This window comes from Schistocerca cancellata, chromosome 1, assembly GCF_023864275.1.
Source record: "Schistocerca cancellata isolate TAMUIC-IGC-003103 chromosome 1, iqSchCanc2.1, whole genome shotgun sequence".
Lineage (NCBI taxonomy): Eukaryota > Metazoa > Arthropoda > Insecta > Orthoptera > Acrididae > Schistocerca > Schistocerca cancellata.
The window spans coordinates 163,129,525-163,145,370 of NC_064626.1; the positions used below are offsets into that span (position 1 = coordinate 163,129,525).

Consider the following 15,846-nt stretch of genomic DNA (forward strand, 5'->3'; position numbering starts at 1 on the left):
AATCAGAGAATAACACCAAAATAAAAGTTTTGTTGCATAGAAAATGGGTAATTTACACAATGCACAGACCAGTTTGCCGGCACCGAAAAGTGTCAAAGGCTTTAGGTCGAAGATTATGCAGTATGTCCGTAACAACTAACGTGCATTTGATGTGTGTGACGTCACAATTGTTTACATTTCAAACAAAAAAAAAAAGTTCAAATGTGTGTGAAATCTTATGGGACTTAACTGTTACGGTCATCAGTCCCCAAGCTTACACACTACTTGACCTAAATTATCCCATGCTCGAGGGAGGACTCGAACCTCTGCCCGGACCAGCCGCACAGTCCATGACTGTAGCGCCTTAGACCGCTCAGCTAACCCCATGCGGCTTACATTTGTAACAGATCACTGAAAAATATTCCGAATAGTGGCTTGAGAAGTGTTACTTTCAAAGTAAATTTCCATGCAAGATGATTTATGTTACGTGTGAGATTGTGCAGTGGATTTCTTAAATCACAGGGTGTTTTAACTCTCATTCAAAACATAACACTTGAGGATCAGCCATTTGATAAATTTCAGGCCCAGAAGATGTCATTTATGCCACAATTTAAAATTTTACCGGCACATTTGTATTTGATATGACTTAACGTGTAACACACGTTAAAAAAAGACTGAGCTTCAAGTTAGTTTTCATATTGAATGTTGTTCTTTCATAGATAAAAAATTATGCAATTGATGGCAAAAAATATAATTGACCTTCAAAAAAAGTGCATAATGTGTTACTGAGCAATGTCACACGTCTCTTCATGCCAGAACACTTCGACTTTTCTATAGTATAGGAAAGACGAAGTGTTCTGGCATGCAGAGCAATACCAGTTTGCTTCTTTTCTACTTTTTTTGCCGGTGAATTGTATCTTCGTCTCCGAACAGCTGTAATGTTTCCTACTACTTCTTTCTAACTTATCCTATAAATGGACATCAGAAGGCAGCACCAGTCAAGTGACAGGCAGCAGGACATCCGTACCTTGCTCTCGTACGATATTAGTCGTTCTAGAGCGAAAACCTGTGTCAAGCGCAGCTACTATATTCCCTTCTCTAAAATTTGCTTTCAGTAAGGACAAGTATGTATTTTACCTCTTCCATTCCTCAATTTTTCTGATTTTATTATTGTTTTTATTTAAATGCAAAAGCTTGTGGTTTAATCGTTGTTAAAGAACTTTAATTACTTTCTTTCGTTTTAGAATAAGATTTTTTCCGTAAAATATTTTGCGCATTTTTAGAGTATTTTCTTTTCGTGTTGCTAAATTTCACCTCTGGTCTTTATTTTAATTTCTTAAATTAGGTTTATGTTTCAAATATTTTTTAATCACAAAAGTTATTGTTTGAAATGTATATTTAAACATCTATGGGAGTTGGCAGTTTAAAATAAATAACACTATCATATTCATTTGTTTTAAAAACATTTTATTAAAGAAACATTTTAATTATTATTAGACAATATAACCAATAATTTAGAAGTAGTACCATGTTTAACAACAAATACTGTAATTTAAGAATTGACTTTGGAGAAGAGCTCACTTGGAGCTGTGTGCGAGAGCATCGATTTGTTCTGTAATAGATTCTCGCTCTGTCTGAGCGCTTTTAAGGTCCCCTCAAGTTTTGCCTTCTTCTCTTTAAGCTGTCTTATTTCTGCGTCAGCAATCTTCCTTTTAGTCAGATGATCCTTTATCCTGGATGACTCGTCGTTTCGATTTTTGAGGTCTTCAGCATATCGATCTCGTGAGTTTCCTACAGTGTGTATTAGGGACTTTGTTATAGGCACTCCTTGGACTCCTCCGCCGTGTGTCTTGACTGCGTCGTACACCAGTCTTCTGCTCACTACAGATTGTTCCCTCATATTCTCGAAGAGGCACTCTTTGTTCACCGAGAATCCTCGCTCCGCAGCTGCTTGACCGTGTGACAAAGTGAGCGTGATTTCCATTGCCTTCTGCACGTTGCATTCTGGCACTTGAGACATTTCATCCAGAACTCATCCAGCTGTTGCTCCTTTTTGTTGAATGTTTCGAATAATTTTTTTTACAACAGAAGCGTATTGCGCTTCTGCTTTATTTGCACATCCACCGTCCATCCAATTGCTCTCCTCCAAAACCTGTAGAAAAGAATGAAATCCTTTGGGACCAGCCTCCCTGCACGCTATTGTGGGATCAAAGCAGCTTACAGCTTTTGTCAACCTAAAGTGTAGGGGAGATTTCTCCATCAACTTTGACACGAGCTTGATCATTCCTCTTCTGCATTCGTTCTGGAACCTAACGATTTCAAGGGCTGTGAGAGACCTGCACTTTCTGAACTCATTCTTGAGGGTGAACCCAATCTTGACGTGGTTCACACCCAAAAGATTGGATTCTTAGTCCAAATTAACTGACGGCGAGATCTTAATCGGCTGGACAAATCGTGTCATCATTGTCTCCATTATCTCTGTCAAAGCAGAATGGAGGAATGGTGCTAGTGGCCAATCGGATTGGAAATCCTTTAGGAAAGGCGTCAAGTCTCCAGGAAGAGTCTTGAAAAAGGCAATTTTCGGACAGAGTCGCTTGTCCTTGAGGTGATCCTCCACTACTTTATAGCTGGCACATTTTGGTTTGTTTTTTTCTTCCAGTTTTCCAACAAATACTCACAGAAACGGAAGCATTACTAGAGCTTGCTCAGCAACTTCCAGATTTTCCAGCCATCGGATAGCGCAAAACTTTAAGGGAAACAGTTCCGATTCCGTTGTCGAAATATACAGAGCTCTTCTGGCAGGGACAATCTTTAAAAAGATTGTACGAAGCACGTAAAAACTGAATTGTCATCTACTGTGTTTCCTGAATTGTGGACTTAAAGGCACCATGAACAACGTGAAGCCCACACGTTTCAATTTCCAGTAAAATGGTGTCTACTCCTTCAGTTTCTTTCAAAAATTTTTTAAGTTCCCTTAAGAACGTGACGTTGACGTTAGGGCCATTCATCGACACTTGTAAAAGTTTTTTCATTGCTTCGCCAGGAATTTTTTTCTTGAAGGACTCTAGTAGCTTAGCTGCCGTCAAACTGCCTAGAAAAGCGGATGCGTAGTAACGGGTGCACACTAGATTTTTTTTTAATGTCCCAATAACACACTAAAATGTCCATCTGGATTTTTTCGCACACCTTGTTCAAGGATTCGTCAAAACAAACAACAATCCTTGATGCATTTACGAGGTCAGATTTAATTTCAAACTCAAAGAAGGGAGCTAGTCTATATTGCACGATATAACCGATTTTGTCCTTTTGTAAACGCATGTTCTCGACCACTTCGCTGTCGGGGAACATTGCGGGGAAAAGCAGCACGTCGTTCGCAGAACTACGCATTGACTTGTGTGAAACGATGCACTCTAAACACCACAGTATTTCCACCTTTGTTACTTCGTTCTTTATTGTCGTCCGATCAATTCCCATTAGTTTATCCCCGGGTTTTGACATTGCAGTGACATCCTTCTGCAGAGGCGCAGCAATTCCAGCGGCCAACGCCACTGTTGTTGACCCATCTGAATCTGCAGATGTGGTAGTGGAAGTAGAATCTGTCTGCTGCGTTGAAGTGGTCACCGCCGGTCGGGTGTAGATGTACAAACTTGGTGTGCTTCCCATGGCAGCTGCTTTCGCAACGTGCTTCTTGGATTTTGTCATGTGACTTGTAAGAGCCGATCTTTCCACCTTGAAAACCAATCGACATGGCGCAGTTGTAGTGATTGTTGGTGGGCAACCTTTATTAGAGAAAGAGGGACAATGGATGTAAATAAGGCTGCACCTTGTTATTACGCATAATGAAATATGACACAGTGAGTGTTACCTAACTTGTCAGTTCATAAAACTTTGCCTCGCACGTGTGCAGAACTGAATTCAACAGGTGAGTCGAGCACACTGACTACTGACAGACTGTATGATTTGAAAAGCGAGCAAGGCAAGTGTGACAACACTGTCTCTGTCAAACAACAATCGGCGTTAATTATGATATTATTAGTATCGCTGCATTTGTTTACCCTTTAAGAAACTATGAATGAAAAGACTTATTAACGAGTCTTACTCCAGTAATCTGTTGCAAGTTTTTAGCTAATTTTACATGTACAGTACAGCACCTCAATTATAAAGATGAAAGATATTAAGGCCACTGCACTCATCGACCAAAGTTCTGAAGGCTTCGTCACCTTTTCATTCTAGCTGATTCCTTATCATGAGGCTCCTCCTCCTCTCTCTCTCTCTCTCTCTCTCTCTCTCAGCTGCTATTGGTTACTTACTCTCGTCTTCCATCCACAATTTCTTAAGTTATGAAGTCTGCCGGTTATGAACGACTTGGCCTCCCAGTTACTTTACAGCTGATGCGCCCTACTGTATGTAAAATTTCCGAAGTGCTTTAGGACTTGGTAGAGATTCTGTACCAGCGTACATGTTGATTTACTTGCAGAGGAATGATTTACCCGCTTAATCTTAAAATATGGTTTTACTTGACATATTAATAATGTCGCTTTTTATGTATCCCTCCATACCTAGAAACGTAATAAATGCTGTTCAGCTGTTATTGTTATCTTCACATTATGTTTTCTTGCTGTTCTTTGACGTATTTGCAAGGCCCCTCTCCATATTTTTCTGCTAATCAAGTCCGCAGTAAAGGAAACACTCTGGATGATAATTCAGTTGTATGTGCCTTGTAAAACCTGTTTGAGGATTTCCATTCCAGAGTAGCTCTGTATATTTGGACCACGGAATCGGAACGGTTGCCCTTGAACTTTTGCGTGATTCGATGGCTGGAGAACTTAGATGTTGCGGAGTGCGCTCTAGTAACTGCTTCTGTATTTGCGAATGTTTATTGCAAAGATAGAGCACAAAAACAACCCAAAGCGTGCTAGCTACACAGTAGTCTATGATCATCTGAAGAACATGCTACTCGGCTCAATAAACTCATATTTCAAGACTCTTGCTCCAGACTTTTCTTCTTTAATTATTGACCAACATACGTAATGTTTTTGTTTACCACGTAAATGTTGTACAGTGTATTTGGAATTTCGAATAAAAACAATGTAAAAGTGGTTGCATCACTCTGCTAGAAAACATGAGACCAACTACAGCTAAGTATAAACTTCACTTTGTAAAGGCTCTCCTAAATCGTTGCAGCCATGATCATGAAATAAAAACTAAATAAATTGTGTTATTGTAAAACGGCTTATGGAAAGGTTAGGGGTTTTATACTTCCGAGCACTTAAGGAAACAAAATCCAGCAAAAAACAACGCGTTTTGGAAAGATCTTTGATTCGCATTGGTATTTGAACTGCATGTTTGCGTAATACGAAAGTACATGTGTGAAATACATCAAATACAGCAGTTTAGTTTCCGAAGCATTCTTAGGTTCCTGCCTAACCATGCGCTCCGAGAGAAAACAGCAAAACATTGTTAATGCCCAATATTATATGTGAAAGTTCAGCTTTTCGTGACGATATAGTGTACTTACATTACTTTAACCCATTAACCTTTCATCTTTGTATGGTCGAACTACTTAACAATGATGCTGCTAGTGGTTGAGTACATAACATGTCTTATGCACTGAATGAGGCCCACGAGAAAGATAGGCCACGGCGCATACATCATGAAGAATGGCGATAATCATTTTGGCATGATTTTAATTGCCAAATTAGAGCCTGTTAGTAGGCCTGTGGACTTCCTATCATTGTAGGACTAATAATAGTGGATTCCAATAGACGATGCAATTCTCGTTCGTACATACACATTTAATTACGAGTTAACTGGTGTAGAAACGCACTTTGCTGAGTTGAGCGAACCCAGCCTACCTTTGTAACGTACACACCACGGCCTGTCTTTCTCGTAGACCCCGTGCTCGAAATAACTGCCATCATTCACTAGCAAGATCACGTGACATGAGCTATGACTGGCTGACAAAAGTGCATCGCTAAACGCAATCTCTATTTTAGAGCTTCGGAAGCTAGCGTGCTGTAACTTGTGGAATTTGTGTATATACTTTCGCTATACGAAAATAAACTCTGTCCATATTGTCTCGCGTCAAACATCTTTCCAAATGCAAATTTTTTTTTTTTTTTTTCCTAAAGTGATGGGACGTCCTCCGCTGGTATAAGTCCTTCACGATTCAAAGGACTCATAGGTTTTACAGCTCCGAGGGAAAGTATACTGTTGCTTCACACGGATGTATATTCACCCGCTTTATACGTTGTTTCATCTGGGAGAAATTGTGTTTTTATCCGGTAAATGTGGGAAAAATCTGGGATTTTTTTTTTCTTGTCAACGTAGACACCCTGCATACATTTTGCTCACCAGATGGTAGAGTTTTGTCAGGACTGGCTTTCCCAAGGCTGTCGGTAGTTCTAATGGAACGTTGTCTTCTCCCGGGGCCTTGTTTCGACTCATGTCTTTCAGTGCCCTGTCAAACTCGTCACGCAGTATCATATCTCCCACTGCGTCTTCATCTACATCCTCTTCCATTTCCATAATATTGTCCTCAAGTATATCACCCTTGTATAGACCCTCTATATACTCCTTCCACCTTTCTGCTTTCCCTTCTTTGCTTAGAACTGGGTTTCTATCTGAGCTCTTGATATTCGTACATGCATAACCGTAACAGTAAGTAGTTATTCTCATTACAAGACATTCGTTGACTCCATGAACTTAACATCAAGCTGTCACCTTTCACACTGGAGGTATGAACTAAAAAACACCCTCAGTCACAGCTTCTGGTGTTTTATTAAGTACATGATGCATTTTTTTTTTTTTTTTTTTTTTTTTTTTTTTTTTTTTTTTTTTTTTTTTTTTTTTTTTTTCACTCTTGAATGAGGTGAAACGCATATTCCACACAATCCAAGAAAAGCATTTTCAATGTTTTAGCATCAGCATACATTCTTTTTTTTCTGTTGTTTTCATACATATCACTTCATTCAAGAGGCACATTCGCATACGCATGTTCGGAAACACAAACATGCATTTCAGCTCGTCGAAGAGAAAAAATAAACCATGTATTAAGACAAATTATACCCGATGAGCCACAGGGTCTGAAATGCATCATGTACTTAATAAAACACGAAAAGTTATGACTGAAGGCATTTTTAGTTCATACCTCCAGTGTATTGAATACAGTCATGTCTAAAGCTGCAAAATATGGATAAAATTAAAATTTCATCTTTTAGCCTAACCTAGACTGTCTACTATTCTACATATCTATCTGTCAAAACCTGTAACCAAAAAATAGTATTGACTCAAAACTTAAATCCGTATCCTATGTGCACACACGACACATGGCAGAGCTTAATTACTTCAGAGTAAGTACCCAAGATGCAAATACAATAATGTGATGAGACTTTCTTAATCCACAATCTTAATAAAGCAGTTGTATATGTAAGTCTGTGGTTTAATTGTTATTGAGAAATTAAACAATTGTATCTGCTATAGTTGTGTTGTGGAATAGTACACCTTCATTGTATGTAACTACCACTACTGCTACAAAACATCACAAGATACTGAGCATGAGTAAATGGCCACTGTGGACTTACAAAGGATCACAGTAGCATGACAATGGTGACATCTATAGAACTGCTCAATAGGTAAAGATCCCATATATGATATTGGCCCCTTGTGAGGTCATCTCTGTCCACCAATGGCATCAACTTCACCTCTTCCATCCTGGTCAGCAGTTGCCAGTTACTCAAACCCCCAGTGGGCTCTCTGGTCCTGGTATTATTAGTGCACCTCCCACTGAGCGTCATACTGCTGTGGCTTTTCACAGAGACACATATGGACTTTGGTTTGCCACATTCCCTGGTGATGTCTTCTGTGGACCATGCACCAACTATGTTCTTCCCTCCAATGATCACTGGAGGGAGGGAAGAGGGTGTAACATCACCACATGATGATGCCGTGGAAACAGAATAACTGGCACAATATTCCTTTCGATGTATTTGGTGCCACTACTCAGATGCCCACAGGTCTTGCCAACTGTATATGGCAGGCATAATTGCCTTGGTGATGGGTTTATTCTATTGCACTCCAGTTGTAACACATGAAACTCAGATATGGCATATATATCTTTTTGTGAATACACTGAGCTGTTTAGCTGTTTTCTGTATGCAGATAAAAGCTTCTGAACACATATAAGAGCTATGAATAATTTAACATGTATGCTATAGAGGACAGCCACTACGGGAGGTACGTAAATATGTTGAAGGAGTTAATATTATTGGCAAGCAAACAATAAGGAGCTGAGTGGGCATGTGGGGGCAGAGTATTACTGTTGTTGATTTGATGATTGAGTCTGAGGAAGGTGACCGGCCATCCAAAGAAAACTGTAGTCTTATCTGATAATAATAGTTCGTCTAAACACGAAGAAATGTAATTGAGGTCTGAGTACCTAAGTGAGAATCTCAGCTATGTTGTAAGTGAGAAACCCAATCATAAATCATTTTGTCTGGCATTATGCTGGAAGAAAAAGTTTATTGACCTTTTGAATGTTTGTTGCTATTGAGATGAGAATACAGAGATTGTTCAGAAACCCCCTGCTGATGACAAGAAAGGATCTACTTGTAATTATATGGAAGACTTTGAGAGAAGCTGGAAATGGCCTTGCAAAGAGGAGTCTTTGTGTAATGAATGGGATATAATCATTAAAATAGCACTTCCTACAGTTTGGAGTAACAGGTGATTCTTCAATGTACCAGAATTAAATTATTTTCCTTAAGTCAGATGTTAATAGCTGGTTGAAAGGAATTACCTTGGTCTGTGTAATAATTATTCCACTTCTTATTAGAACTCTTTGTTATTGTACCAAATTTTGAAAAGTGACAACAGTTGTTCTTTCTGTACTTGATATTTGCAATTCTTCGTGTTGATTTCTATTTCTTACTCTGTAAAATAATTTTTTGTGATACTGTTGTACAGTATTTCCTTTGAATATTTATTCAGCAGTACTTGGGCTTTGGATTTCCAGATTAGAACTTTTAACACACAAACACAGTATTCACAATGTGGATCAAAATTACCCTAAGTTTGTGTGAAATTGTTCCACAAATTTAAGATTGAGTGCATCAAAATGTGGAAAACGTAAAATTTGTAAAAGTAGCTGGCCATTTATCCATTCTTTAGAAACATGTATGTTAGCATTTTACAATTAACTCACATTTAAATAACCAACACAAAAATTAAATATGAAGGGTTTACTGGGTACGTATTGATTATATCTGATGAAACCTTGCCTTTGATATTGCAAAATTTTGAATTTCATTTGAGTCTGAGTGCAGCATCTGATTAAGTTCACTTGAGAAGACATTGTAATGGTGTATTTCACATAATGGTGGTAAGTACCAAAGTCAAGAAGAATTACTAGCAAGTGTGGAAACTAACTTTGTTTGGAATTCCAAGAATTGGTGACAGCAAAAAATAGGTACGTGAAGGTAAATTATTTTTGTTTCAGGAAAGGTGATGGCTTGAGCATCCCTCCAGGATGGTTGTGCTATTTGGCTCCTGAAATTGTTCGGAGTCTGCGGGCAAGACAAAAGCCTGATGAAGAAGAACTGCCTTTCACCAAGGCTTCAGATGTCTATGCTTTTGGGTACAGTATTTTATTGTAAAATGTTGTCACACAGAACAAAAATGGAGAAATATATAGTTATAATACTGAGGATGAAATATGTGTGTGTGTGTGTGTACCTGTACCTCTGGTAGAGAGCTTAGTCCAAATGCTTAACATTCTCTGGCATATTTTTATGTGGCTGTGTACTACTCAACATCTCTCCAGTGAGTACTTATTTTTCGTCTTACAGTTCTCATTCTTGTAATTAAATGGATCTCAATGGATTACATCAAAATATCATTTTTCTAATTCCTTATTTCTGGCAATTAATTATTAGTGAAATGAATGTAGATATAGCATTGCAATACATGAAATCCTGAGAAGGAAACAAAGGTGCACTTTTGGGAAACAGTTCAGTATCACTTGAAATTCCAAAACCAGGTTGGAAGCCTCTGGAAGAATAATGCTTCATATGTGGTCAAATCACAATAAGCAAGAACCAGTTTGTGTAAACACAAATTGATTCTGCAGAGGAAGAAATTTGATGCAGAAGGGAGCAAAAACAATTAATATATAAAACATTATCGGACTTCTTGCCATGTCAGTTCAGGTTTTAACCTGCAGTGACACAGCAGAAAGTCCAAGAATGTTTTATACAACAGTGCTGTCGTAAGAGACTTCATTCTTAAGAACAATTAATGTTTAACATCTTGTAAGTGATGGTCTTCAGAGGGAGAATAATTGAAGGATATGTTAGAAATAACTGAGAGGGGGATTACTTATCCACTGCTTGTTCTCCAACTGATTTTAATGTTTCACCATTTATTACAACCATCCTACTTTTTCCTTTAGTTTCCCCAGTCTTATGTCTGGCTCCATGTTCTGTTCTCATCGCTGCCTCAAATTTTTGTGTGCTCCCCTCCTAAACCATCATCCAGGTGGCTTGTTTTTGCTTACGCTTTTCTCTTATGTTACATCATATCCATTGTGTCGTTATACAAACGTCATAGGGTTTTGAATTTTGCTGCTTGGATACAATTATCTCATTTCATTTCCAAATTTCCCTGTTCAGAAAACTTCATATAGCATTACACATTAGATTTCCCCCATCACCTAAAAAAAAAGAAGCAGTTCTTTGGTTTAAAACATTGAGTCTTCAGATTTTATTACACCTGTGATCGTTCTACAACCTCTTGTTGTCTTCACAAATTTGCTGCTTTCTGTCTTCTTCTGCAATGTTGACGAAATGTTAATGTATAGCATGCCACAATTTTACACTTTGATTTTGGACACCTTGGGTTGATGTAATTGAGAAACGTTATGTATGTTAGAAGTTACATTGTATTTCTGTTTCTTTCCTCCATTCTTAGGAGATGTGTGAGAGAAGTAATGAGACTGAAAATACTGCAAGTGTTCTGGCAATGCTGTGTTGTTCTGCTTGTGTAGACTGGTGTGTTAATCCCTTCCAGATGATCAGAGTTTCAGTTCCATATAGGCATCATGTGCGTGTGCCCTCAGGAGTTCAGCATTCGCTTGCTGAATTAGGCTTGGCAACTCTGGCGTTCCTGAGCTGGGGACTGGAAAGTGCTGTCAGTCCTCTGTCACCCTAAGCTATGGGCATGCTTCAGCAACCACCATGTGGCATGGCGGTGGAATGTTGTGTGTCTCAGGGAATGAGGTTCTTGGCTTGACCACCTTGATCACAAGGATGGAATAAAGCTCTATAAAAAAACCTCATCCTCAAGGTATGCTATGCTCTGTTGAGATGCATGGCTGTAGAGGTGGAACAGCTGTTAGCAGGCAACCACTGGGGAACCTGTCGCACTTCAGTTGTGTGAGACTTACCTAGGCATGCAGGGCTCAGTCTAGATGGACTTCTATTTCCCTAGCTGATCGTGGAACCGAGATGAATCCTTCGAAGTTTGCTCTTCCACTTCCCAAAGAAATGGGTGGGCTGCTGGTAGGTACTAACACCCAATCAAATAAGAGGGCTTGTGTAGCCATACTTCCAGACACAGAACTTGTCCATGCATAGTAACAGAATGCATGCCGCCACTCAGAATATGTTTTCAATTGTGAAATGGTAAGAGGACAGTGCAGGTTCACTGAAATCCATCAAATGGCTGCGTAATGGCGTGCTATTGGTCGAAACTGCTAGTTCCCAACAAGCAACAAATCTTCGGGAAGCTGAATGCCTTGGAAACAGAACTCCACAACACCTTGAACTATAGCAAAGGTGTTGTGACCTGTGGAGAGATCTTGGCAACATCCCAAGGAGGAATTGATGGGTGACTGGGCTCAGGAGGGGATTGTTGATGTACATTTTTTGGATCTCATAAAATCTGACTTCTTTATCCTTACCTTCTATAGCACGGAACTCTCAGAGCCCATCGAGGCTCTTCGACTCAGCATATGTCCTTAACCCAATGTGCCAGTGCTTTGGGCATGCCACCTTAGGATGTGGATGAAGCCACTTGTGACAAATTTGCCAAGGCCATCTATGATGGCATTGGCTGCTCCTCCCCTCCAAAGTGTGTAAATTGCTGTGGGGATCACGCTGTCTGGAGTAGGGATTGCACTGCCTTCCTTGAAGAACAGAAGATATGAGATTAAGAATTTGAAACACATCCCATATTGAGTGGCCAAGATAATCTAAAAGACCATGCAGCCTCCGACATTCTCTACCTCTTTTGCTTCCGCCCTTAAAAAGCATATTTCGATGGCCAACGCTTCTACACAAATGTAATTGCTAGTGTCAGCATTAGTACCTGCATTTGTCAGTGTACTTGTCAAACTGCAATTGTTTCTGAGCCCCTAGCCCTTCCGAAAACTTCAGAGAAAGCCACTGTTACCACCATTACGGAACTCACAGTACCTCCAAAGGAAGAGTCCAGTAATAAATCCAGCACTGCCTCTACCGCTGTTGTGGTAGTTCCTGCAAAGTCGTCCTAGGGCAAGACAGCAAATGGGAAGCCTCCGCCACGGGCAAAAACAGCAGTAGCCCATCAGACCGTGTTGATGTCTTTCTACTGGATGGCCCTGCTTCTTCTGCTTCAGAGCCAGTGGACTGTGAAGTCTTCCTGGGGCAACTTTCTTGCCCCAAAGTTAAAACTCCAACTGTTGTGGGCTCCTCACCCCTGCGGAAAGACAGCATGAAAGTTAAACTGCCTTGACAAATGGCTCCCATACTACTGTGGAATATGAATGGGTTCAGGATTCATGTGGAGGAACTAAAACTCCTGGTGCACACATACACAACCCCTGTGCTCATGTTTACAGGAAACACATTTCAAAGCTTCTGATGCCTCTGTGCTACAGGGCTATACCCTCCATCATAAGGATGACCTGACGGGGTAACAAGCCAAGAGAGGTGTTGCTGTGTTTTCAATAACTCATGCCACTCATATGCTCTCCCATTAGTTACTGACCTACAAGCAGTAGCCGTCGCAGTTCATGGGAATCCAACTATGACTATCTGCTTCCTGTACTTACCTCTGCAGGATGCAATAGACTCTGAGGCTCTCGCAGGCCTTATTGAACAACTCCCCTGCCCGTTTCTCCTACTGGGTGATTTCAATGCCCATAATGTCTTATAGGGTCACACTATACTTGCCCCGGGGTCGAGTGTTGAAGAACCTCACAATGTCTTGGGAGCTGTACATTCTTAACACACACAGTCTCACACATTTCTCAGCTGCTACTGGGTCATCCTCTGCCATTGACCTCTCTTTCAGCTCTCCAGCCTTTGTAGACTCAGCAGAGGGGGAAGCGACTAATGACCTTCATTCATTCCAGTGACCAATTCCCACTGTGGATCCACCTAATGGATAGAGGACTGCTGGAACAGATACCACTACAATGGATGACCAGCAGGGCTAATGGTCGCTGTTCGGCCAGTTGACTGTGTTAGAACTCGGTGACAGTGTCCAGGAATGGGTGGCCCACATCACGCGTGTGATCCGTCCTGCAGCTGACCTATCAACACCAGTCTTTCGGTTCTTTTAGGAGGCGACCTGTACCTTGGAGGAACGGCTCTTTGATGGTTAAAATGTTGCCCGATAGCAGATAACCTTATGCCCTTTCAAATCACAACAGCCAATGCTCGATGCGTCATTAAGGAGAGCAAAAACCAGTCATGGCATGTGTTCATGGACTCCATCAATCGTTCCACTTCTTCTACAGAAGTTTGGGAGGCCATCCAGAGGATTTCTGGTAAACACAGTCATTTATCGATAGCAGCAGTGCTGAAACAGGGTGACTCCAAACAACACCCAGAGACATTGGCCGAGCTTTTTTCGCAAACTACTGCCAGTGCAAGCCAGGATGTGGCATTTCGTTGCTACCATGTGTCCATAAAGAAGAAAAAGTTGGACTTCAGGCCCAACAGTTCTCAGGCCTACAAATCCCTTTTCTCCATGTGGGAGCTTGAATTGGCATTGACTGAAACTCGTGACACTGCACTCGGACACGACCAAATCCGTTAACTGCATGCTTCGACATTTGCCAGTGGAATCAAAGGAAATTCTCCACAAATGTTTTAATCTAATATGCCTCATGGAGGGACGCAGTTCTGATATCTCTCCTCAAACCAGGAAAGGAACGCACATGTCCCAGTAGTTAGTGGAATATTTCTTTAATGGTCTGTGTAGGAAAGACCATGGAGCAAATCATTAACCATCGTCTGGTCTGGCTGTTAGAGACCAGGCTACTCCTTAGCCGCTCTCAGTGTGGATTCCGAAGATTTGGGTCCACTGTCGACAACCTGACATTGCTAGAGGCGGCTACTCAGCAGGCTTTCCTACATAAGCATCACTGTATCGCTATATTCTTCAATATAGCTAAGGCATACAATACTACTTGGAGACACCATATTCTCACACAGCTGCTTCAGTGAGGCTTTCATGGCTACCTCCTGATCTTCATATGGTCTTTCCTGTCTCGGCAGTTTTTTAGGACCCAAGTTGGTGCCTCACTGTCAGATTGTTTTGAGCAGGAGAATGGTGTCCCACAGATCAGTGTTTTAAGTGTTACCCACTTTGCCACAAGCATAAAAAGTATCACATCTGTGGTAAGGAATCCTGTACAGTGCTCCTTATTTGTGGACATTTTTTCTGTTTTCTGTTCCTCCTTCAGTGTTGCAACAGTGAGCAGTCAGTTGCGACTTATAGTGCGGAGGTTAGGGAAGCGGGCTGCAGAGACGAGTTTTCAGTTTTCTGCAGGTAAGAGTGTGTGTGTGTGTGTGTGTGTGTGTGTGTGTGTGTGTGTGTGTGTGTTTCATTTTAATTGTTCTTGTCATATTTTGAATTTGCTTGCGTATGGGGGTATGTATGTATTGAACTTGGGACCTAGAAAGACGGAGAGGCTTCATCCCCGCCATGGCCCTCAGTGGTACACAACCACACAACAGGCTATAGCAATCAACTCACCTCACCGCTGCCCCACACCAAACCCAGGGTTATTGTGCAGTTTGGCCCCTAATGTGTGGTGCCTGTGGCTTACAGATCGCTGTGCGTTACATTTTATTGGATTGCATTTTATTTTCCAACCAGCCGACTGCACCAGATTTGTTGATGAATCTGCCCTCTATTTTAAGCAATAATCAAATAAATATGGTTAAAGTTTTACAGTTTTATGAATTGTCCAACATTTTTAATAAGATTTTAGGACGGTGTTTTTAATTTGTCAAAAAGGTAACTAGCTCACCCAAGTTTTCTGGCAAGTGATTAGCTAGTCACATTTCTCTGTGCTTTTCTTTTAGCTCTTCTGTATTTTGTTGTCTCTGTGTTTTCCTTTCATGTTTGGCTACTTTCCCTCCTAATTCATTTGGGTGCATGTGAGATAGTGGTCATTTCAAGCTTATGAGTGAAGTTGTGTTTTTGTTGTGTGTTATGAAAATGGAACAGCGGAATTTAGAGCAATGTTATGCCATCAGGTTTTATGTTAAACTTGGGGAATCTGCAAGAGTAACATTTGAAAAGTTGAAATAAGCCTATAAGGAATGGTCCTTATCAAGAGCAAAACTTTTTCACTGGCATAAATCATTTTTGGAAGGCTGAGAAGTTGTTGAAGATAAACCTCACTCAGGGAGACCTTTAACTTCAAAAACCAACAAAAAATTTGTTTCTCCAGGGCACACTTTCAACCATGTTACGAAAATGTCCTTCAAAGGCTCAGAAAAAGGATGACTCAAGTAAGACCAGACATTGCAGACAAATGGGTGTTGCATCATGACAACGCCCCATGTCAAATAGCCACTTCCATCATGTTGTTCC

The 15,846-nt window shown here is 40.6% G+C and overlaps 1 protein-coding gene across 1 annotated transcript in view; it reads left to right on the forward strand.

Moving 5' to 3' along the window:
* The window catches only part of LOC126167960 (kinase suppressor of Ras 2), a 166,783-nt gene that overhangs the window by 126,197 nt on the left and 24,740 nt on the right, over positions 1-15,846 (forward strand). The window contains exon 15 of the mRNA XM_049920519.1: positions 9,476-9,613. Coding sequence (XP_049776476.1) covers positions 9,476-9,613 — 138 coding nt within the window. The remainder of the gene's footprint in view (positions 1-9,475; positions 9,614-15,846) is intronic.